The sequence below is a fragment of the Monopterus albus genome, unplaced genomic scaffold (assembly GCF_001952655.1).
Source record: "Monopterus albus unplaced genomic scaffold, M_albus_1.0 scaffold50.1, whole genome shotgun sequence".
In the NCBI taxonomy this organism is placed as follows: Eukaryota; Metazoa; Chordata; class Actinopteri; order Synbranchiformes; family Synbranchidae; genus Monopterus; species Monopterus albus.
Genome location: NW_018127930.1, coordinates 3968731 through 3994076, shown reverse-complemented (window position 1 = coordinate 3994076; position 25346 = coordinate 3968731). Strand labels below are relative to the sequence as shown.

Below are 25346 nucleotides of genomic sequence, written 5' to 3'. Positions count from 1 at the left end.
TATATATACACATACACACACACACACATATATATACATACATATACACAGAGTAAATCCTTCAATTGAAAACCAAAAGGCAAGTGCTTCTGACTCGGCACAAGGATCATCTATGGAAATTGATTGTTCAGTGACAGTGTGATCCAAACAGTGTGATGGACATTACATAAATTCAGCATTTACAGACTGCAACAAAGAAGAAAACTATTGCACAACACACTGCATCACAAAACTGCAATTTTAAACATTGCAAAAGAATGTGAAAAGAACCATGATCTATATTTGTAGCACATTCGTTGGCCAAAATGAATTTGTTTGGATCAATGGAGCCCAGCATGTTTGGAATGAACATGGGAGTTCTGTGGGGCCCCATCGCCCGCTGGGTGCGACTGCAGAGCAGCTCGTTGTGGTGCAGTTTTTTCATGTAGGCCATTTTTTGTTTTTGAGCTTCTACAATGGGTAGGTTGGTTTCTTTTTTTTGTTTGTTGTTGTGTTTATTGTTGTGCTGTAGCCTATAGACTAGGCTACATTTAACAGTTAAATTCAATGGTTACAATTAAGTTGTTCTGAAACACAGATCAAAGATTTGTGGCTGTGTTTTAGTTGTTAAACATACATTCATCATTATAGGCTAATTATTTTGTATCCATGTTTCACATAACATCTAGCACTATATTTTGGTTAAAGCGCTACCTGACTAGTCGGTCAAAGTTTTGTCGGAAGCACCCCAGAAGCAATATCTGTCACAAATAATCTAGACGCGTATTTTTAGCGAAGTGGAGAGGAAGGCCGCATCTGGTACACTTTGGAGACCCAACGCAGAGGTGAGATTGAGCAGGGGCGCAGTCACAGTATATGGGATTTTTAATGTTACCTCAATTCTGTTGGCTACAATAAATCGACCTGGCAAAAACAAAATTATATTTACTAAACCTAAGTTGATAAAGGAAAATCTGCCATTGATGAGTCAGTGCCCTCAATTTATGCAGGACAAAAACAAGCTTACTGGAACCATCCCCACAGGAACAAGATACAGGACATTAGACAGAAAGGCAAATATCAAAGGTTTCCCCATTTGTAGCTGTAAACATCAATGTCCTTCTTATCATACAGCAAGATAACTGTATGAATGTTGTGATTTCACATTTAGGAAAACTGTGACCTCATGCTCTACTTGTGTAGTTGTTGCTAGGGTCCTTATATTTTCTATTCAAGAGAAATTAGTCCTTGCGTAAGACACCAGGTTACACAGGGTTATCAATTTGTTACAGATAGCCTGATTTCCTGTGTAGCGACAGAAACTGACTGCTGACATTTCAGCGGGAAACATCTATGGCTTTTGTGTAACTCAGTGAACCAAGGTTTGACTTGCCCTAAGGTAACTAAAATTAAGTGAAATACAAAGGAACTAAAAAAAGGGACTGGCAATTCTGATAACTCACCAAAGGGCAGCTCAAAGTGAGTATCCAGCAGGACTCGATGTGGTGTTGGGTTCTTTGTACCATATATCTCATCTTCCTTCATCAGAACCTCTGCATCCAGGATGATCCACTCCCCCGAACCCTCCTGCAAGTAGATATGCAAGACTGAGAGTTACCTAGAAAGACAATGGAACATTTTTGTGTCTATTGTTTTACATACTCTGTGCCCTTATTAATATTTTTAACAGTAATACATTTCAGCCACTTTTATCAGTGTAACTGCAAAAAAGATGTTTGTGTATTTGTACTATTTCAAATATGATTAATTAAAAAAGAATGTATACAGAATATTTTGGAATCAAATCCTTCCTATATTTTTCATGGATTATGTCATTTGAGCATCTGTGTATATTCTAACCTCCTCCGACTGTCGGATGCTCTTTAGAGGAATCCAGGCGGTCCCCACCATGGTGTCCCAGATAAGGCCTTTGTTCCACACCTCAACAATGAGGCCAAGGTCCAACCGGTTGATCTCACTGAGGAAAAAGGCAGACAAAGTGGCGGGTATGAAGCAATGTCAAGCTTTGATAATGAAAAATTATTCCTGATAAACCGTATGGAAAATGTCAGCAAATAAACAAGCAAAACAACTGCTATTTAATTTGAGGTTTTGTTATATGAATGAAAAAAGTGAAGAAAAAAAATCCAATGATGTTATTCAATTCACACTCAATGAACCAGAACTTTCTGCACAATTACTGCCAAGCCCTACCTGGCTGAAGAACAAAGCCTACTTCCACTTTTTGTTGTGTATTAGCTGTTACAATCCATTCCAGCCTTGTTTTGTCATTCAATGTGTTATTCAAAGAGCCCCAAAATAGCATTAAAATGGCATATCAATTCTGAAAGGAGCCCTGTGACAAGGGCATTTCCATATTCTCATCTGTGGCAGTTTACAACTATCAACAGCCCAAACAAAAGGAAGATAAGAGAAAAGCTAATCAAAGAGAACAGCTAATTGAGAGAAGTGTAAGGGAGGGCTCTAAGCATCCAGGGTGTCCAGGTGCAGAGATAAAGGCTTCCTCAATTAACAGCCCATGTAAAATGGCACAGAATAAATAAATCTAGCTCTATATTTAAAATCGAACTGCTGCTAATTTTAACTAAGACTTCTTTTGTTTAGGCTCTCATTTAGATTATGTCAATTCGGTCTTGTAGATTTCACCACTGTGCATCATCCATGCCCTTTTATTAAAGCATTTATTAAACCAGTGAAAATGTTCAGAAAACACAAGGTATTGTTTTAGCATACACAAAAATCCAGCAGTATTAGATGAAGTTCACACTTTCCTTGTGCTGATGAGTCATCTCTTATAGTTTAACATATGTTTTTGTAACAGATGGTGCAGAATATTAGCTGGAAGCACCGATGAATGATTATAATTTATGTTAAATTTCACCTAACAAACACATCATAAATGAGCAGTAGAAGGATGAAGGTCTGGAAAAACAAACACTGTCGCAAAAGACAAACAATGACACACTCTCTCATCACCATAGATACTTTCACAGGGAAAGTAAAACAGGGAAATTACCACTGAATTACAGGACGGAAATGAACGCCAGTTGTTTAACAAGGTACTTTTCTAGAATAAGTTGCACAGCTTGTAAAACAGATACGTTCACTATACTGTAGCTCTAAGCACTAGGTAGGCTTCAGATTTCCGGTACCAGTGCTAAATTTGCTTGTTTCCTTTATTAAAGGTTTTTGACAGGATAGGGTATATTTTTTAAAGGCATTACATCAGGGATTTGCAATTTCACCAAATCCTAAAACAAATGTTTTCAAAGTAGAGAAATGGCTTTCTGAAATTATGATTATGACAACACAGGTCACAGAGCATGAAGATACCAAGCTGAACATACTGACTGTTTACAGTGTACCAGGCTTGAAGTGTCTGCATTGTATTTAATAACTTACAACATGAAATCCTGTTCCCAACACGGCCGGTCGCCACGCACAGTGATAGTTGTGCTTTTGACATTCTGCACCTTCAGTGTCACGTAGGTGTTGAATTTGTCTGAAACAAAGGAAAGGGAGGTTAGAGTTTAAGGAAGGGAAGGGAGGAAAGGGAGATTGGCGTTTACCATTTGTAAGTGAGACATTAAGAGCATTTAAAGGGGTTGTATTAGGGAGCATACTTTTAATGTATCTGCAGTGATGTTATGAAATGAAATGCATGTCAAAAAAATAAATAAACCAGGCATAAGATCAACCATTCAAACTGGTAGAAATAATACTAACCAGGATAAATCTACTATAGTACCCTGTGGGGAAAAAAGAATGCCAGAAGATCTGGTGAGAGTGAAAGCAGATACTGTAGGGCTCCTCCCCCTATGGTGAGCCGAGCCAAGCCAAGCTAGGCCAGGGCAGCAATCTGACCCTGTTAATCCCTAATGTGAGCCAATCCCAGGCAGCAGATACAACTACATGATCCAACTGCCTGTTCCTCTAACACACTGTAAAACACAGCTTCTAACTTTTGCTTTTGTAGCATCACTAATGGAACTTGCAAAATGGATTTGAGTGTCTGTTGATCACTGTAGACAACTTTTGCACCCAGCAATCTCCACCAGCCTCCTGACTGCCAGTAGTGATCAGCAGAGCTGCAGCAAGCCTGCAACAGCTGTCAGCACTGGGCAGGGTGAGGGGTGGTGGGGGTGCAAGGGAATTAGACAACTCTTGACACAACCACCACTTGTCATTTCCTAGATTAGAACGAGGGTGTGTCAGCACGTGCCTGCTGATGTGGTCAGTTTTGCTTTGGCTGCTAAAGCCCTGTGCTACTAGTAGCCCTCCCCGGCGAGGCTGCCTTCTATCGGCACAAATGCAAACCCGTACCTGGGCACAAAAGCAGCTGGAGGAGCAGCAATTACCAAGTAGAAGCCCAGTGCTGTAGATGTTTCTGCTGATAAATTGACTCATTTAAAACAGATGTGTGCATCACACTGTACTATAGCACCATTCCATCATTAAGCTTCAAAAACAATGCAAAAACTCTTGTTGCAACTAATTATTATGACTGTTTTATTTGACCTTTTCAGTTTACGATCACACAGCATACAGTAAAGAAAAGCAGAAAATCCTCACAACTGAAAAACTAAAACTAGCGTGGTGTTTTTGAGGATTGATCTAGTGCCAGTACATGATGATTAATTCCCAATTGATTAACTGATCAGTGAATCGAATAATCATTTCAGCTTCAATAATCACAAACCACAGTAATAAAGTGTTTTCAAAATGTGAATTACAATTGTTATGGTGCATGGGGGGCGACAGCCTGTTGCATCAGCTCCTATCTTTGGATGTTTGTTTTGTTCAGTTTCTTAAGCTATTTTCCTGGTGGTGGGGGGATTTATTAGGATCAGTGTGATCTTTATATTTATGTTTGGACATTTTGGGGTGGTATCAGGAGAGCTGTTGCCAAGGCTCCATGGCTCCACTGTTTACATATGAGCACAGCTGATAGCCCTACAGAACACAGGACTGCTTCCAGGCAAGAACCCCCAAATCCCCCAGGAGCTGACAAGATGAAGGCGGGGGAGAAAAGCGGGAGTCAAGCACTGTGAAAAGAGGAGACAGTATAAACCTCACCTGCCTTCCATCATTATGTACTGTCACGCAAGATTTCTCCCCAATTAAATGGATGCGTAATTGGCACTGATAAGGAACTAGAGCGTATACCGGGAGTTTAGTGTGTTGTGCTTAACAGAAACATGGCTAAATAAACTCATCCCTGACTCACTCGTAATTCTGGATGGTTTCCAGCTGGTGAGGGCGGACAGATAGGCAAAGGAGTGTGGTACAAAGAAAGGCGGGGGACTGGCATTGTTTGTGAATGAGAGGTGACGTAACCCAGGACACATCACTATTAAAGAGCAACTCAGTATGTAAACTGTTAACTGTTAGCATGAGACCTTAACTACGCATCTACCCAGAGAGTTTTCCCATGACATCACAATAGCAGTCAACATCTATGCCATCTGCTGATGTGCCCTCTACACGTGTCATCTTCCATGTCGTCTTGACCAGGCTGCAAACACAGCACCCTCAGGCTCTCCTCTTCATCTCTGTGGATTTTAACCACACATTCCTGAATTCCACCCTGCCAACCTTCAGTCAGTATGCTAATTGCAACACCAGAGACAATAATATTTTGGACTTGTTTTATACCAATGGAAATAATGCATATAACTCCTCACCCCTGCCTCCCATTGGAAAATTAAACCATAATGTTGTGGTGCATCTCTTTCCTGTTTACAAGTCTATAGTACAAAAACAACGACCACAATAACAGACAGGAGAGGGCCTCTGAGAGACTGTTTTGAGACAACAGAGTGGGAAATGCTCTGTGAGCCACATGGAGAGCAAACTAACTTCTCACAGAGTTTTATATACGAGATGTTCAGCACGTTCATCCACAATCTGCTCCATCTACGGTGTGTGAAAAAGCACTTCTGCAGGTCCTTTGGCCACGCTGCCATCGAACAACACAACCTACGTTGACGTTGAAACTGACAGTACTGTCATACCCAAGATTTCTGGGGCAAATCCTGAGGGCTGGCCCCTACGCACTTACAAACAGTATAGTAGACACACACACACACACACACACACACACACACACTCTCTCTCTCCAACTTTTAGTCTATGGGAAATAAAAGCAAAACAGCAGGTGTTCTATTGTAGCCTGATCACCTGTCCATACTGAACAAAGATTTGCCTGGTTACCCAAGCAACATATTGAAACAGTTACTCTGCACATTTTTTTATTAAAATTTAGAAAAAAAATTTCTATGTTTGATAAGAACTCTTTATCTTGTGTTGCACACTTAAAACTATTGAACTATTGCATTTGAAAAGGGCACATGTCATGAGTAAATTACCTGTCGTTCCCTGAACTCAGTGTGCAGGTCTGGGTGTTTCCGCCCTTAGCCATGCATGTTTTAAAACATCGTTTACACAATGGCGCATCAACGTTAATTGCCTCTCCTTGCTCATTTGTTTTTATGCTGAAGTACTGCCATATAGCACTTCGCGCCCCTCGTTTGTCCACAAGTTACAGGGTGGTTACAGCAGCCATTCTCCGTGCTCCTCTCTCTCTCCCTCTCTCTCTCTCTCTCTCACTCGCTCCCTCTCCAACGTCTCTGCTCTCTCCAAGCTTTCCTTCTGCTCTGTTTGTTGTTCCAGTCCACGCTGCTCAGTGAGCAGAGGACGAGGAAGCTGTTTCCTGCTCTGTTTTCCTCTGTTGCGGGCGGGCGCTGCCGGCGGCGCTGCAAGTACCGGTCCCATCCAAATGCAGTATAGTACCATTTTAAATGCCTCAGTACCGCGGTACCATACTAGTACCGGTATATCGTGCAACACTACTCTGCACATAGCTTTACTACATCAGCTGGATAAGTAAACAACTCTTGACACAGTGAGACAGTAAACAGTAGACACAGGTGGATTCTTACAACATTCTAGTGGTGCACAACATAAATAAAAGATTAAGCTTAAAGAAAGAAAAAGCCCTGTACTGAAAGCTCCCAGCTATCCCTTAATATGACACTATCTGAAAACATCATCCATCCTGCAAGTACCATGAGTGACAGCACACAAACCTAATTAGTGTCTCAAGAGATCAGTAGGGACAAAACACAGGCATTATTACAAAGGAGCCTAATTAGGTAGTCCATGCCTTGTGCCATACTTGGGCCAGCTCTCATGAATAGAAGAGAAGCGATAAGGGAAGAGGATGCATAGATTAGATAAGAGCAACTTAGTGGCTGGTGGCCCTTTACAGCAGGAGCTATCCAATATATGGTCTGATACAATCTGCACTGCTGAGGAGGAACCAGCAATGACTGCCTGATAAAATACAAAGTTTGTGCCTGTACACACTATTGCATGACAACCGGAAAATACACGGCCAACACACAGATGAATGCTTCATATGCTGCTTCCCAAGCCTTCAATATGAGTCCACATTTTCTCACTTGCATCATTTACATGTCTTACTCCAGTCCATATAAGATGAGAGGAAATGATGCAAGGGGAAAAATGTGAGGAGGAATCAACGAAAAACATTTTAGGAGCCATGAGAACTCCTTTCCTCCAATCCTTCATCCAAAGCGTGTAATCAACAACCGATTACTGGTAAAAGGGTGTGTTGGTGCACAAAAGATTTCTGTGAAGGATGCTCTCGTGTATCCTCACTCATGGCTCCTCCAGCAGCCTCAGTCCTCAGAGCAAATATATGACCCTTGGGACATCATTGATCAGCATTAATGATTTAGGACAGAGGAACGATCATATAAGTGACTTGGGAAGCAACCACAGAAGATGGACAATGTGGCAGCTCCCAGAAGTGAAGCGAAGCATTCATTTTTATATACAGTATAGTCTATGGCAAATATTCTCTTTCTCTTACACACACACAAAGACACAGTGTCATCGCATAAGGTGGATTTTAGGACAATGCAAACTACTTGTCCTGTCCATGTTTTGAGACCATACTTATTGTCCCTCATTTCGAATTCAGACCATTCATCAATAATTGCAAGCAACAGAAGACACACCTATTGGAGGACTTTTCTACCATTGCGGGACCACCTCATGAGAAGTCCATATCTACACAGTAACTGAATATAATGTGACATGGCTTTGTATTTTGAACATCAAAAATACATTCCTAAACAAAAATTTTGTGGACAGGCATGCCTGCAGAGACTGAACATACACACAAACACGGAGAAATCCAGTAACACACAGCCCTTATCAAGCTCCAGTTTCCTGTGGCAATCAGTGGAAAGTAAGACAGCTGGCCACTGGTCCATTCAAGGTCACCTTCAGTTCTACATGTACGGTATTCGACAGAAACAACTTACTATAATGTAAGGGTTCCAAAGAAGGCAGAAACGCTATCCATGTCCAGGTGTGGTGAAAGCACAGCACAAACACACAACCCAGACCAATCTTATTCTTTGAATAAGTTACACATCTTTCTATGCAGAGCAAGTTAGGGTTATCACAAGAGAAGAGAGAAATGATAAATAACCATGGTATGTTACGCAACTGATTCCTGAACAAACAGACAGACATGTGACTTCAGAGAATTCCCACAAGAATGGGAAGTACAGTGATATAATTGTACAAAACAAAAGAACCCCGGCATATGATTTCAACATGCCTTTTCTTGGAGTAAAGAGAAGATTAAGTACAGATCTCCACAGCAGAATATACAGTTTTGATGCCTAATCAAAGATAGAAGTTGCAGCAAAACAATCCAGATTAGTCTTTTCATGCCCAATGAAGCAAGATAGCAATCAGCCACCTCTAGTCTCTATGTGGCCTAAGAATCATACTCGATCAGTGGATGAAACCATAACGGCATAAACCAGAGTTTCCTATATGTTACTTTAATTATGCTCATCATACAGGGCACCAATGTCAAAGAGGTACAAAAGTTGACTAAACTGCTACAAGTTTGTCCCATACTACCTTGTTAGTCAAAGCACATTGAATTTACAAATGAGTCTGAAAGACTGGCTTGTTGAAATAAAGAAAGGATGATAGTGGCCATGGAGAGGTGAAATCAGTGAAGCACAGTAAGGAGCAAACAACTGGATGATGGATGATTTTTTTTTATGTTAATGTATAAATATTTGGTAGTAGTTGTGTTATGGTGTCCAATGTTGTAAACACATGGATGTGTGCACAACAAGAGCAATGTTAAAATAAATAAAATAATAACAATAAAAATTCTATTACATTAAATATCCTATAGGAAGCACACATAAAGCATAGTGATAAATGCATGACTGAAGTGCAAAATGTGTGTGCACATTGGTAATGTATGTCAGGTGTTCTTAGCAGAATAAGTTATGTTTGGAGGAGTAGAGCATTGATCGGTGACATTTACTTCAACTACCTCATTGAGCAGGGAGCTACTGTTAAAGGCCATCAGAGCAATATCACAATTAGTAAGAATATTTTTTATGACATGGCAAAAGCATGCAAAATGCCATTATTTGATTTTGGACACAACATTAAATGATACATTGGATATCTCTTCAGAAATGTACAAAAAAACCTTAATATCTAAAAGATCTTTTTAAATAATTTGCTTTAAATCATTATTTTGAAAAAAATAAGTTTGTCAACAATAATAAGAGAGAACACTGAATTATGAATTACCCACTAAGTCAAAAACTGAAATGAATGCATGCACACTGTAATTAAATTGGTTTGTCCCACAATTATAATTCTAAATTCTGCAAAATTCACAACTAAATATCAATAACCACTGCATATCCACTGCCACATTTAACTGTGTATTCTGAGTACCAAAGGGTAACAAAGCAGCCCCAGAATGGCTCCTTTCACTCTACTCTGCTGTAGTATAAGCTAAACAAATTCATATTTGCACACATTTACAGTATCAACATAACCTTTGGTATTCTAAATCTGTTGCAGGACTGTGTCTGACAAATCCTTCTTTGCCATATAGCAAAAAAGTGACTGATGTTGACATTTCACCTAAGGGAGACAATGGGCTTAACGGAATTGTCCCTGATGTTTGCTCTGGGCCAGGTGTCACATGAGACATGTCCCAGAGGAGGGAGGAGGGCACAGACTGACAGAGATGGTAAATATAGGCTAACAATCTAAAGCCAATATCTCAGCGCAACAGAGGTCCTTAAGACACAATGCAGACACCTCACAAAATCATTATGTTTCCGCTAAGGTGAAGGGGGAGGGACTAAGAAAAATACACTATGGAAAAATTCAGAGATGTGCTAGATAATTTACTTTATAGTGGTCTGTGTAAGGGACAAAGAATGAAAGCAAAATGTCACTGTCAGATCCAAAGGCACAGTGACTTTCTTGTCAGTACTGTGGCCTGCTCCTGCCATAAGCGTCAAAGGACTTAAAGGTAGGCGCGAGGCTGAACACTTGAGGAGTTTGCTAAGGTGGAGAGCATGGGGATTTGGACTTAGCAGCCACCGATCTAAGCTCACCTGTATGCAGAGTGATAGGAAACAGGATTTGTTGGAAAAATGTTTATCAAGGGACAGTAACATCAAGTGACCCACAGTACAATTATTATCTGTTCTGTACTTGCAAAGAGTAAACCGTAGATCTAGAATAGATACCGTATGCATTTTACTGATTGTATTTTGCTGTTGTGTATTTACACCAACTCAGTTCTCATAAGCAGTCAAACTGCAAAGATACAGACATATCTGTTCCAGGAGCCAACGATGACGCAGAACTTGCCAAGTCTGTTAAGCCTGTCTGTATAAATGACCCTCAGAGAGACTGCCTCTTGGAGCATTTCCTTCATGCAACCATATTGTGTGTATTGAATGCTCCCTTGCTGCAAGAATAATTAAACCTTACATTATTCACATAAGTGCCCTCGGTCTGCTTTGTCTATTGTCAATTTAACCCAAACAGGGTTACATAATGCGACTTAAACCCAAGTGTTTAGTGACTTGCCAGAATTTGACTCACTGACCTGCATTAGAAAATATCTGCATGTGGCATATTTCTAACATAAAGCAAATTAGAATCAACATGACAACATCTCGACATCTCGGCCTATGTATTGCAAATGGCTGCAGTACTACATTACTGAACTTCCTTACAGCTCAACACTGGATTAAAAGGGCTGTAGTGTTGTTATAAGTCAAAAAACAGAAATAATAATCACAATAGTAATTTCACGAGTCTCAGAGGATACAAATCGGCACAAAACTGGGCACATGATGAGCAGGACTACAGGTTCCTTCTCACCAAATTTTCCATCTTCAAAAGTATTTGGATAACAAGAGAGTGCTTGACCAAACAAATACAGTAAAAGGTTTGTGAATACAAAAGTACTCACCCAGAGGTCCGTGCAGCTTGGCTTTCTTCACTGTAAAACAAAATAAAAATGATTAGACCAACAGAAAAAAAAAAAATCACCTTATTTAGAATATACAGTACTGTAGTTTTTCCTTCAACAGGTATAAGGTGATGAAAAACCCAATGAGATCTTCAACACATGGAAGGGGAAAAACATGTCTGAAATGCAAACCTATCTACTGGAGAGATGACTAAAGACACAAGTTAATGCTCATGACACCTGAAGCACACAAATACGTTATCAACAGCATCACAGTGTAGTTGTCTGAAAGAACATCAAAACAGATTAGCAAGTTGCTTTGTTGGCGTCTTTGGGACAAAATGTTATTAAAAGACAAAAATAAACTATGTTACAGTGTCTGACTTTATGTAACAGAAACATATAATGTAAAGTGCCTAATTTGCATTTGCACATTTTTCTCTGTTATTCTTTTATATCAACAATCGGTAAAGAACTAATATTATTTAATCTCCTGATAAGCCGTCTATTCTTAAACAAATGTCTCTCTTTAAATAATTTCCCATATTTCCTCACATGTAAATACATTATCCAATAGAGACACATGATAGCTCAGTTATGCTGAAACCACTTGTGTAATAAACTTATTTAAGAATGAGCTGTTACTGTATGTTAATCTGACATGTGTGATCACATTGATTGATTAAGACCTTTAAAATGATGTAAGTGGCATAAAAGCAGTCCTACAAATGAAAATGTTAACAGCTTTGAGCCCAAAATCTCTGCCATCAGGCTCTTGCCCAGCTGTCACTGCATAGAATACAGCGCTCCCCAGCTCTCGGCTGTCACCTCACTGGGCTCTTTCAGTCTGTGTCTTGCGCAGCCGAGTGTACTGAGTGACAGTAACCGGTTTCCATTGACAACGAATGAGTAGCTAACCCAGGGATTTGTCTCCTTACGTGCTTGAAGCGCTCATCAGCACAAGGGAGGCTCACATACAGTCAACACTCTTTGTAACACACACAATGGTTAATAACCTTTCAAAATATTCCTGTATTCAAATTATGATACCTTTCAGCACCAAAATCTAATCAACTATCCCATGGGTAATACTCTACCGCTCCAAAAAAATGTAATCAAAATCCATTCATGACTTTTTGACTTTTTGTTATGCTATTAACAGATGGTTATTAGATAAAGAACATGCAAAATGTCTGGCAACCACAGCCATTTCAACCATAAACATGTATTTATGTGGGAGAAAAAAAAATCCTGCTGGTGTATTTTGGTATATTTTTAAACCAATCAGCTTTAGCCCCATGATGCTTCTGTACAATAACATTTATGGGATTGTGAAATGCTTTAGAGGGGATTAATTCTTATTACTATGGCAGGGTTATGTGTTCAGGCATGTAACCTACTAAATCTCTAGGGCCTGTGATGGCAGATGGGCAGGATGAGATAGTGGGGGCATGTGTTGATATTTCCATGCATCATTCTTACCTATGTGCTCAAACAAACAACTATGTATTTGTTCTATCTGAAAAATAGGGTAGAATTACAATGGGGGCGGTCACTTCTTCCACAGGATTTCCTGTGTTGTTCATGCCTCAGTTTGAAACAGCAAGAGAACAGTGGGAATGTGGAGAGAAAGCAGCAGTGTGATTTCTCTCAGCTTTCCATTGAGGGTTTTCAGCCACAGGCCTCTCTCTTTATCAGCAGGGCAAATGCGCTGGCACAGTGGCCTTAAGTCCTAATTTACATGATGTTATTTGGGATGTGGTGCATGGAGGGGAAAGCAATAAACCACAGGGCTATTATAGTGGAAACTGATGCTTATCATTTTATGTCCTGGGCCTTCCATGGCTTTAGAAGCTATGTAGGTCACTATCTGGCAGGGTTAGTTGCACCATTACCCTGTCTCCCTATTGTTCTTCTTCTTCTGAACATGCCCACACCTTGTTTAATGGGACATGCAAATAGAGTGTAGCAACTGTTATTGTGCATTTTCTACTATGACAAATCTAAATGTCTGCTGTGAAAGCAGGCTACTGAATTAAACATACTGTGGAGTTGCATTAAAAGAATATAAAACAGAATCTAACTTCTTCCAGTATCACAAAAGGCCTACTTTGATTGTTTCAAAAGCAGATGGGGCACATTTCAGCACAACATAGGGAAGTGTTATTTCAGATGCTTATTTCACCACAACCTTTTAGTTGCTTGTTAGCCTTATGATGTCTTAAACTTGATTGGCTTTTGTCCACTTTGACGACTACAGCATGGCTGGCTCATTTGCTTTCTAAAAAAGTGTGGTAATGGAAAACCTTGGATTGCGAGTATAATTCGTTCTGGCAACGTGCTCATAATCCAAAGCACTCGTATATCAAAGCAAACATCCCTGTAAGAAATAATGGAAGCTCAGATGATTGGTTCCGCAACCACTTATTCATATAAAAATGATTACAGTAATACAAAATACAGTATAAAGTAAAAATAAAACAAATTAACCTGCACTTTACCTTTGAAAAGAATCGTGGCTGGTGTGAGGGGCCATTGTTGCAGTACAAATGTCGACTGTACGAGTGAGGCGCGAGAACCATTGGCTCAGTTGTGACGTGGCACTCGGCAGACAAAGAGTACGTACTACTCGTATTGCAAGACCTCGCTCGTTTATCAAATTAAAACTTTTGCTCGTCTTGCAAGACACTCACAGACCGGGTTACTCGCAATCCAAGGTTTTACTGTATATGTCCTATTTCTTTTTTGTATGAAATAAGTAGTCATATTGGAAACACACTCATGTTTGTACACTACAAATAAATATTTTGTGTCAGTTAACTAAAACTGTTCTAATGTTGGCACAGTTTTGCAAATATAGGAGTAAGATGTTACTTTATTATGGGCCTTTAGGGAAACTAACAAGTTTGCATGTTCCACATATGTTACCAGTAAAGATTTTGAGCACACTTTCACATATAATTCAAAGGGAAAGTGTGGTTTTAAATTGAAATGTAGAAGGACATCATCATAAGGCAGAAAGCAAGAACATGACACCAGAATACTACTGCTGCAGGCAGTGCTGTGTATCCGCTTTGGATCTGTGGAGCAACAGATGGCTAGGGGATTACTCCCACAATCTCTAAGAGCTCTCTCTCTCTGCTACATTCAACCACTGTAGTTTGTTGTTCTATCAGTTTAAGCCCTGCAGGGCCTCTCTTTCTCATTGTTGATAAAATTGTTTTCTTGTAATACCGCTTCATCAACTCATTCTGCTGCAGAGCTGAAGTCAGTCAAGCAGATGCCAAACAAATGGTTAATCTGTGGCCATGACAAAGAACTGTCCTGTCACAGTTTTCATTTTGAGAGGTAAAGCAAATTTGGCCATGTCAAGAAAAGAATCAGAATACAACTGGTGCAATGATGCATTAAGCAAGCTCAACATCCTGTGTGGACAATGTTTAGCTGACAACAAATGTGAGACACCGAGGTAGGAAGCATGGATCTTTTCACTGATAATTAGGGCTAAACAATTAGATGACTATATGGTTAATCAACAGAAAGTTAATCCAGGACAAAAATATTCATTCAGATTTTGCCTGTATATAATTAGATTTTCAATCACTTGGAAAACATTTATATAATAAAAACCCACATTTACTTGGTATTCAAAAAACCCAACTGCTTGCTTAGACATCTGACATCCTAACACTCTCAAGCACTGGTTATTCTCTGGTTCCTCATATTCCAGTAAGAACATCCACGATGGTGTCCAGTCTGAGTAGATCATCGTTTGTCAGCCACCCTCCATCAAAACACTGCATGACATTGTGTTTGACAGCAAAGGAAACATTGCCATCGACCCTTTCCACAATCACTTTCCTCATAAGCTTGCGAGAAAATAAATCTCTTAAGACCAAGACCAACCGTTAGTGTAAAAGCTCCCTTCCGGCAGCTGTGTGTGAGCACTTAGCTAGTCTCTCTCTTTCAAATCAATTAAGATTTGTCTGTACCTAGAACCAACTACCACTCTCTTGTCTCAGAAGTTACCGAGTTTCCTGTTATAAAAGTGATGGCATCTGAATCCGCACACCTCCAATTCTGCAGCATCATGGGGTCAATGTGAGCCATGTGTCCACTCAGCTGTGTCCTAATCCACAGCAAAAGTCCCCCCCCCACATATCCACGTGTAAGGGCAACCACTTATCTGTTGTGTATAGACATCACCATGGAGATGAAGCTTCTCGACTAGCAATAAATAAGCAACATTGTCAAGCTGTGCTATCAGGGAATGAGTCACATTAGCTAATCACACAAACCCTGCCCAAGTACCTTTTTCTCTGTTATCTATGGGCTACATAACTCCTACCCACTTCCACTTGCTATAATGGTAATCAATAACGGACAATGGACAATATACAAGCTCTATAGTGAAAGGCCCCTTATAGTACAGAAACCCTTGACTACCAGAGATATTGGCTCGAACACTAAAGTAAGTGTGACAAAACTGACTTCCGTTTTGTGACCTTTCCCTGCCAGGAGCTTTTCTCTTTCACAGCTTGATGTATTGATGTCCAAATCACTTCTAAGGCTCATTATTTTCAGGTTGTATAGAAAAAGTCCTTGATTTTTATTTATCTGTTTTATTTTAGAAGGAAGCAACAGGTTTAAACGGATTATCTTTGGGATGGCCTGTTCCCACTATGTCCAAAACCTGTGTTTCCTGCTGCCAAGAAGATGGTGATCACCACTGTTTCCTTCTATGAGATGTGAAATAGTGATGACAAGATGGATCCTAAATAGCCCATCCTCAATGAAATATCTGTTTTATGTCAAATGTGAGGAGTGATATGGGGTCAGTCTTCATATAACTTTTTGTATTATAAATATAACTGCAAAGGTACCCATAACCACTTAAATATAAGCTTGTTTTCTTAACCTTCTGTGATTGTAAACTGAATATTTAACGCAATTACAGCAGTCGGGTAAGGGGCAGTTAGCAGATAGAGGATCTGAAAGCTTACTCGTGCTCTGCCAAAGGTTTTCTGCACAAAAACATCCTGAACATTTGGACACCAAAATATGCACAGAGGGTATGTGTATACACAAACACACAACCCAGATGGTTCATGACTGAGCAGAATAAATTTTGGATATGCTACTTTATCAGGAAAGATTCCTGCTCTTTCACAACAAAATATGAAGGTAGTTAAAGGCGAATCTTCAACAGCAACTTGACGCATCAAAAAATCTTAAGATTTTGACAGGAGGTGTTTGCATGATTGTGAAATCCCGAGTGGAAGGATCCGATATCTGAACAGAATTATGGTTGTCCATGAAGAGACATGAGTCCAAATGTTCTGACTGTCTTTTCCATCAGAAATATCATATTCAAAAGATGGATGGATAGAAAAATACAGGCAATTCAGACATATACATTATGCCAGGCACAAAAGACATAATATGAAGTGCCCTTACAGTATGGCCACAATTTGGAGCTTTAAACATCAAAATGACACTATTCTGACAGGATATGTCAGACAAGAGAATTATATACAGGGCCAGACACAAGCTCAGTCTGTCAAAAACTACAATTTTGGATGTGGTCATATTATCGTAGGCAATATAATATTTACTGTCAAAACAACACTGGCCTGTGCCAGACAAAATGCTTTCAAAAGCTTTTCATAAAATAGTTGGTTTCCCCCCAGGACTTGCAGACATCAAGGTAAATATTATTTTAAGGAAGAGAGATCATCAAGATGCTCCACGATTATCCTTCCTGCTTTAACCTCTAGAGTCCCTGCGTCCTCATATGAGGACCAAAAATGCATATGAAACCAAAGCTCAGGACTCTAGAGGTTAAGACAAACACTGCAAATTTTACTATACTGTAGTTTCATACTAAAGTCCAATTTGACCTCAAAAATGTAAAAATTCCCTTTCTGACCCAAATGTTCAATGATATTTTATACATTAATTCTGTAAGGGAGGCCATCAATTTAAAACAAAGCCACAAAGGAGCAGACAGTGATAGCCAACCCCCTCAAAACAGTTAATTAATTAGAGATGGGAATGAGAGGTCTAAATACACCGTGCATTTAAAAAGATACCCGAAAATTCATTTCTTACCGTATTTTCATCTTTGAAACTGTATTTTAATCTTGCGAGGTTGACAAAATTTCAGCATGATATAGGCTATTTATTTTTATGATCTATGATCACTTTATCAGAGCAAACACAGCTGGATGAATGTGTTGACCACACTTCAGGTAACAACACAAAAAAAATCATTCTGTGATGCACACTCTCCATTTCTTATTTAGTATCACATACAGTAACACTAATACTAATACTAATGTATCTTGAGTCTTAAAATGTGTTCTTTCAATGTTAACAAGGCTTAGTTGCGGGTGGCTCAGTCATTACATATTTGCATACACGTGTGGATAAAAGAAGCCTGCAGCTCTGTTATAAAGTTGTGCCATATTTTATTCCACTGTTTTCACTGTGAAGGATGCTAGAGCAAGCAAGGGCTGTGGTTTGGTTTGGTTTGGTTTGTTTTGTTCTCTCTCTCTCTCTCTCTCTCTCTATGTGTGTGTGAACCCAATCGCTGTTTAATTTGCTTCAGCCTTGCCAGCCATTAATGTGTCCATGTAAAAAAGACTGCAATTGTTTTGGCGAATATAAAATGTATTATTATATTGTCCAAAACTTACCTTTATGTAATGTTATTTTTACACTTTGGTGCCATTAACACAAGTTTTAAAATATGTCCATGTCATGGCTACTCATATTTTTTTTTAAAAAGAACCCCCACATTAGCGGCTGCTCTGTTAAACAGCCGCTGGTAAGATGTGGGTGCCTTGCTCCACAGAGGTAACACTGTCAGCAGCTCAACCTCAAATACGATTCTTGTTTGGAAATATTCTTAAGAAAAGTCCGGGTTTTAAAACTAATTGCAAGAAACTGTATTCAATTGTCTACCAGACTGAAAGAAACACGTTTTATATTTGAAACAAACTGCTGTTTCTGACCGTATAAAGAAATTATCAAGAAACCCAAAACTTACCTTTGACACACAATAACGACATGGCAAAGCGCTTCCAGGAAAAATCTAGCCTCGCAGTTTGTGGAGCAGACTATCAACGGAGATTTACTCTGTCCGGTAACATTATAACATCCTGAAAATCACTTTATTTAATCGCTGATAAGCTACTCTTGGATGTTTAGTAGTTTGCTGATGTAGAGCTTGGGCGGAAAACAACATCCCCTGGCCATTGCCAAGCCACAATCATAACTCCCATCACAGGTTTCCACACTGACGGATAACCTGAGGTCGCAGAACGACAGGATTGGGAAAAGCGAGGCACCTGTTACTGGCGTCTGCTGTGTCCAATGACAATGTAGCATCATGCTGGTGGGCGGAGCCGTCTGAAGAAATCTCACCAATCGTTCACAAGAACAGGTTGGGGGAACAAGCAGGTAACACAGTCATGTCCTAAGAAGAAAAGAACACTTTATGGGAGTGAGATTTGGAGTTGTTTCTCGGCTTTTTTTTTTCTAGGAAAGCGACTTAATAATTCGTTTTCTACGTTCATAGGTATCTTATGTGTATGTGACTAATTTACAGTTGTGTGGGGTTTGACAATTAGTTTCTTAGGCTTTTTTTTTAATTTATTTCCAAGCTCATGTCCTTTTTTGCAGCAGAGCTTCAACAAAGTCAACAGCACCACCCCGTGTTTTTAGTGAGTTACATTGGGCCCTGAAGCATTGTTCAATGATAAAAGGAAAAGCCTGAAAAAACAATGGCACATTTAAAGCAGTTGTTTCAGGAAGTATTCAGACCCCTTCACTTTGTGCTGTAGATTCATTTTAAATTCGAGGACCTCGCATAATTGGCTGCATTTATATTTCCCTGACCAGTCCCTATGTGTCCCAGTGAGTTTTTTGGACTCTTTATTCAAAAGGCATTTCACAAAGTGATGCTCACACGTAGTGGAAAATGTTTGTGTTGGCTAAATTTCGTTCAAATAATTGATTTGCTTGTGAACTGAACAATGCCATACATTTACATTTGTAAAGCTTATGTCCATGTATTTAATAGCCTACATTTGTCACCATTCGTTTCTATATGTTTTTGACAGCTGTCAGTCCAGCAAAAAACATCTGGTTTTATAGCTGATGATTATATTCCTTACAGATAATGGTTTATTAGTATAGGTTTTCTTTTCTTAAGCAGGCCTACTGCTGACGTTTACTTGTAGGTGAAGCCACAGCCACACAGCAAAGCACGTATTCCAGTTATGAGTTTAACCCTTAGTGTGGATCATATTATGATGTTCGTGTGGAGCATAAATGATTTTTTTATACACGATTCTTACACAGCAGAAGACTAGTGCCACTAATAACTATATTATTATTGCGCTTTCGGAACCATAGTCGTTAGGTGTTTCTCGCACTGACGGAGTTTTTCAACGTTGCACTAATGGTGTAACATTCGTTTCCTGATCGGAAAGCGTCACCTCACATGAGTGTAGGTTTTGGTTAAAGGCAGGTGTAAAAAGCTGAATCTCCTTTATAAAATCGTTTTATTTAGATAATGTTACGAACACTGTGTCGGGCCGGCGGGAGCCTTTTGCAGGTAAATGAAAGTGTTTGTTGTTATTGTATATGACATAGTTCGTTCCTAGTGTCATTCAGCCTGCATCCATGTGTTAATCCACGAAATATAACGAGAGTAACTCTAAGATGAAATGCTACTCACTATTATTTAAAAAAATCACATGTAAGACTAAACCTTTAAGTTGTTTAAAATAAGCACAACAAAAAATCACATGTAAGACTAAACCTTTACGTTGTTTAAAATAAGCACAGCAAATAAATAAACATCTTTACACACTGTATGCTGAAAGAAAGGACTACTGAGCAAATCAGCTGAAACATATAAAAGCAACGGTAACGTTGCAAAATGTAAAGTGAACATAAGATAAATGTTGGTAGTTCCTAATCCACCGAAAAGTAGAATTAGGTCGTACTAGTTTATTGTAATTTTATTTTATATTATCTCAGATTTTGTTTTGTTCAATTTAGAGCTGTAAATATTACTCATAGGTTATTAAGAAATATGTCAAATGCAGTTTTATTTTAGCTTCTGCATTGTGAGAATTTGTTGGTTTTCATCACTGTATATTGAATATATTTAGATTCCAGCTGTTTGTAGGACAATTCATGGCATTTGAAGGTGTCAACTTTTTGTCTGGGAAATCAAAAGGGGATATTGCACTGTTTTCTTACTTTTTATAGACTAAAGGATGAACTGATGAATCAAAAAAGAACATTCATGATCTTTAATTATATACAAGTGACATAATCATTGCAGTGAAGACAGGTTTAAAAATCATATTTTAATGATAAATTTTGTAATAAGAAATGTGTTCATGAAGCTGACATTCTTCAAATCTAACGTCATTTATTGTAATCATGCATCTCTGAAGCAAAGCCAGCGAACTGTGACAAGGTTGTGGGTAACACCAGCCCAGCAGCGATGGGCGTCCCGCCTGCCCATGAACACCATGCTGCTGTTTGTGCCCCAACAGGAAGCCTGGGTGGTGGAGAGGATGGGTCGCTTCCATCGGATCTTAGAGCCGGTATCAACCACTATTTTTAATAAAGTCCAACATACAAACCAGTAGGTGGTTTATTAGGTACACCTAGCTAAATGTAATGTAGTCTAATACAGCAGTCTTGCAGTAAAATTGTTCATAAACGTAATAATGTTCAGTTTTTGTTTGAGGAATCAGCTGTATTATCATGTTTGAGCATGTATTTTGGGGTGCTGTTGAACTGTACTGCTTGAACCATACTGTACTGGAGGCTGCATTTTGTATAGTTTGCTGCCACCAGGCATGTTGAAGTATACATTATCACAAGGAAACAGGATGTGATGTGAGGGGAATAGAGTGTTTAGGAGCAGGCTTATGGTGTGAGTTTAAGTCTCAAAAGACTTTGGAATTAGGTAGTTTTAAAGTTCTTATACAAAGGTTGGTGTATAGTCAAAAAAAACTCGCTTCAGCATCATTAAAAAAGTGGACTTGTAAAAATTTCCAACCTACCTTGTCCTAGTGTCAAATAGATAAAACAGGTATGTGAAGATGCTGGCATGCTAACATATCCTCTTTCAATTCTTCTAGGGTTTAAATTTTCTGATACCCATACTTGACCGAATTCGGTATGTGCAAAGTCTCAAAGAGATTGTGATTGATGTCCCAGAGCAGTCTGCAGTATCTCTAGGTAACCAACATCCCTTCTTTTTTCATAACTCAGAGAATGAGAATGAAGCAAATTTCTCTTTGGGCATTGTCTGTAACAGGGGTGCCCAATACATCGATCGTGATTGACCGGTCAATCACAAAGGTAGTGTTGGTAGATCGCGTGTCAATATGATCAGCTTAGTTAATGCTTTCAAATGAAAAATGCAACATCTCTCCTCAAAGCTCAAACATATATTGTGTTTACATATATGTCTAGTATTTTTAGTGTAGGTAGATCATTTTGACTTGGTCATTTGAAAAGTAGCTTGCAAGGCGAAAAAGTGTGGGCACCCCTGGTTTATCATTTGGTTAATAAATATGCATTTCATCCTGAGTGACACAATTTAGTAAAAGTTTGATTGTATTTCAATAGGTGTACTTTCACTTTTCTTGCTTTTACAGATAATGTTACGCTACAGATGGATGGAGTGCTTTACTTAAGGATCCTAGACCCTTTTAAGGTAAAGTTACAATTTTATATACTTACAGGATTGTCCCACCTTTTTGATGCTGTATAGTAAATGTGTTTTCTAACTCTTAAACACTTCTGCTTGTTCCCAGGCAAGTTACGGCGTTGAGGATCCAGAATACGCTGTCACGCAGCTTGCACAGACCACCATGCGGTCAGAACTGGGCAAGCTCACACTGGACAAAGTGTTCAGGGTAACGAACTATTGCTGTATGACACATTGCTCCATATTCTTGTTTTAGCAGGTATTGCAGGCATCTTTGATATTATTTCTGTCAATTTATTTTCAAGGAAAGGGAGTCTCTTAATGCCAACATCGTCCATTCCATCAATCAAGCTTCAGATGAGTGGGGAATCCGTTGCCTCCGTTATGAAATTAAAGACATACATGTTCCACCGCGTGTCAAAGAATCCATGCAGATGCAGGTGAGGTGTTAATCTGCTGACTTTGTGAAAGAAAGAAAAGGGATCAAAGGAGCTCAAGAATATTATGCACTGAAATCTTTTTGTTATCTGGAATTTTCTTTTACATCTGCCAGCGTCGTTAAGTTTTAAACTCATTATATGCCTTCAGAAACAAATGCAATTTTATGACTGTAGAGACTGGCAGAAACATTTTGCTTTTGTGCAGATGTCTCAGGAGATCTTACTGTTAACTGTAGGAATAGGACTACAGCCACTCTAAAACTCAGTACTTTGCTGATGAGACTCAAGCTAGCAAGAGACCTATTAATCACAGGAAAAGTTTGATTTCCTTTGTGTAGGTGGAGGCTGAGCGTAAAAAAAGAGCCACAGTGCTGGAGTCTGAGGGGACGAGGGAAGCGGCCATTAATGTTGCTGAAGGCTGTAAACAAGCGCAGATCCTGGCCTCAGAGGGTGAAAAAGCAGAGAAGATCAATAATGCAGCTGGTAGGTGCATTTACAGACCCAATTTAATTGTTTTATTTCTGCAGGGTTTAAGCTTAGAGGGATGGCTCTTGTTTGTTTTCATATCTGCTGCTCTTAGTTATGATTTAAGCTGAGGTTATACAGCTAAAAAAGGCTGAATATACTTGAATTGCTAATATATTTTTCAAATAGTTACAAGTTCTGTGTCAATAATTGATTACCCTGTTCCTGCCAGGTGAGGCCCAAGCAATTTTAGCCAAAGCTGAGGCAAAAGCAAAGGCCATTCGTCTGCTGTCAGATGCTCTGACTGAACAGGTGATTGAGTTGCATTCCTTTTTTAATGGAATAACCACAAAAGCAGTCTTATATATGGGTTGGTGTGAGATTTCTTGCTATATATATTCCATGTTGTACAGAATGGAAATGCAGCAGCCTCGCTAAGTGTGGCAGAGCAGTATGTGTCTGCTTTCTCCAGCCTTGCCAAGGAGTCCAACACCATCCTTCTGCCCTCTAATACTGGTGACATTAGTGGAATGGTCACACAGGTATGTATGCATGCGCCATTATTTGTGTTCATCCTCAGTGCAGGGTCACTTTTTACGGAACTACTCTTGGACTTATATCTGCACAGATAAAATGTTATTTGTTCAAATTATGCCTCTAATGCCATTATGCTACTTTTCAGGCCATGACCATTTACAGTACGTTGGCAAAGACAAGCCCAAAAGTTGCAGTAGAGGTGACTGAGGAGAAGAGCGACCAGGCTGTGAATCAATCGACGACATCTCAATAGCAGAGGAGTCGGAGAACGAACTGAAAGTATTAAAGGACACAGAATCGGAAGAAGCAGAATGTGTTTTGTTACAGGGGCTCTGAGGCATCACTGTGAGACTAATGTTCACATACCTTCTACTGATAAAACGAGAGAAAAAACTGCAACATTATAAACACATGATGCCTTACCTAAGGAGTCCTTGGAAAACCACCTTTTTATAAGATTGTTTCTAATGTTTGCTGACTTTTTGTTTATGTTCAGTTATTGTCAGATTGGGAAATAAAGTTCACCCGCCAGTGAGATATCTTAATACCCATCAACAAATCTCGAAATTGATGGTAGATTTGGGTTGTTAGCCACTGTGGCCAGTGGATGCAAAATATAAACCCTGGATGTTCTGCGGTATATGATGTATTGGCATATTTGCTAGTAGTGTGTAAATCTGAATGGAATTGGATTTAAAGGTTTTGAAACTGACAGCTCTATTTCAGAATATAAGTGAAATATATGATTGTGTTTAATGTTTTGTCCCTTTGAAACCTGTTTTCAGGTTCTCTGGTTTTAGTTAGCTCAGGTAAGCTAGTTGCATTGATATGGCTTGTTTACAGACATCAACAATTCTTCAACGGCCTTGAGCATCAGTGGGATCAACAACTTTGAGTTAGTATATATGATGTCTATATATAATGCCTCAGAATGATGAGAAGTTCCCCAAAGTGTAGTTAAATAATAGTTTGATCCTTGTTTAATTAAACAGTTATCTGCTTGCAAAAGCTATACCAATAGTTGCTTAATAATAGTTGTGATCAAGTATACAGTTTTAAGTAATTCCCATATACAAAGTCAGCACAAGCAACAAAATTTCTTGCTCTCATTATTGTATTCCCCTCATATTTTCTGGGATGTATTTCTTAAATTTCATGGTTCTTTGCAAAGACAGCAAATTTATTTCTTAAGTTTCATTAATACTGGTTTGTGGAAAACAATTCACTGACACATCTAGGTCATTTAACACTCACAAAGAGAGTTCACAAACCATTGTTTAAAACTATACAATTATGTAAGAGGAAGATAGTATAGAACTTGTGAGAAATGATTGGACTTCCCTAAATGTAACTTTTGGAAAATGGAAGAAAACTCCCAGCATGATAAAGTTGATAGCCATGTTTTGTGTCAGAAATTGGTTTCTGTAATGTTAAATAACCATGAAATAAAATACTTTAGTTGGATAACTAGCCTTTGCGGTTAATATATTTGAGCATTTACCACTATGGTTTTAAACCAGCAGATGTATAGCTAGTATAAATATCCTGCAGTTCATTCCAGGGGCATGACGGAGAAAAGCAAAGTACTAGGATTTAGCAGTGAATGAGTTCATCCTATCACTTAGCGGACTTCCAAAGTAAACCACATGTTGATTAAACGAACTTGTAGAAGCTGCTCACGACGTTTTGGCATTATATGAAAAGTCAAAAGTATAACTAATAATGGACATGGACAGATTTTATATGGAATGTGTGTATTTTAGTTCCTCGAATAGTGACCGAGTGACACATCTTTCCTTAA

General features: G+C 39.0%; 2 protein-coding genes across 3 annotated transcripts in view; one reads left to right on the top strand and one right to left on the bottom strand.

Annotated features, from left to right (window-relative positions):
• The window catches only part of unc13bb (unc-13 homolog Bb (C. elegans)), a 61325-nt gene extending 42600 nt beyond the window's left edge, over positions 1–18725 (bottom strand). Inside the window, exons 1-5 of the mRNA XM_020601196.1 lie at positions 18408–18725; positions 11357–11386; positions 3403–3502; positions 1840–1957; positions 1443–1566 (exon numbers count right to left, since the gene is read on the bottom strand). Coding sequence (XP_020456852.1) covers positions 1443–1566; positions 1840–1957; positions 3403–3502; positions 11357–11386; positions 18408–18429 — 394 coding nt within the window. The 5' untranslated portion in view covers positions 18430–18725. The remainder of the gene's footprint in view (positions 1–1442; positions 1567–1839; positions 1958–3402; positions 3503–11356; positions 11387–18407) is intronic.
• A 95-nt stretch (positions 18726–18820) lies between these two features.
• Positions 18821–24079, top strand: stoml2 (stomatin (EPB72)-like 2). 2 transcript variants are annotated; one of them, XM_020601198.1, is made up of 10 exons: positions 18821–18938; positions 20833–20985; positions 21529–21628; positions 22051–22109; positions 22210–22311; positions 22409–22543; positions 22882–23026; positions 23241–23320; positions 23422–23550; positions 23691–24079. In XM_020601198.1, the coding sequence occupies exons 2-10, from the start codon at positions 20902–20904 to the stop codon at positions 23796–23798; spliced, it is 942 nt and encodes a 313-aa protein (XP_020456854.1). In that variant the 5' UTR covers positions 18821–18938; positions 20833–20901; the 3' UTR covers positions 23799–24079. The 2 variants fall into 2 exon arrangements, with proteins under 2 accessions (XP_020456854.1, XP_020456853.1); XM_020601197.1 differs by lacking the exon at positions 18821–18938 and adding an exon at positions 19769–19979.
• Positions 24080–25346: the final 1267 nt, after the last annotated feature.

Excerpts from the sequence above, each read along its gene's own strand:
- stoml2 (XM_020601197.1), top strand. The coding sequence starts at position 19,938 with ATGTTACGAACACTGTGTCGGGCCGGCGGGAGCCTTTTGCAG. Across the intron at positions 21,629-22,050 it reads GCAGTCTGCAGTATCTCTAG|ATAATGTTACGCTACAGATG; the intron begins GTAACCAACATC and ends TTGCTTTTACAG. Across the intron at positions 22,544-22,881 it reads AAGAATCCATGCAGATGCAG|GTGGAGGCTGAGCGTAAAAA; the intron begins GTGAGGTGTTAA and ends TCCTTTGTGTAG.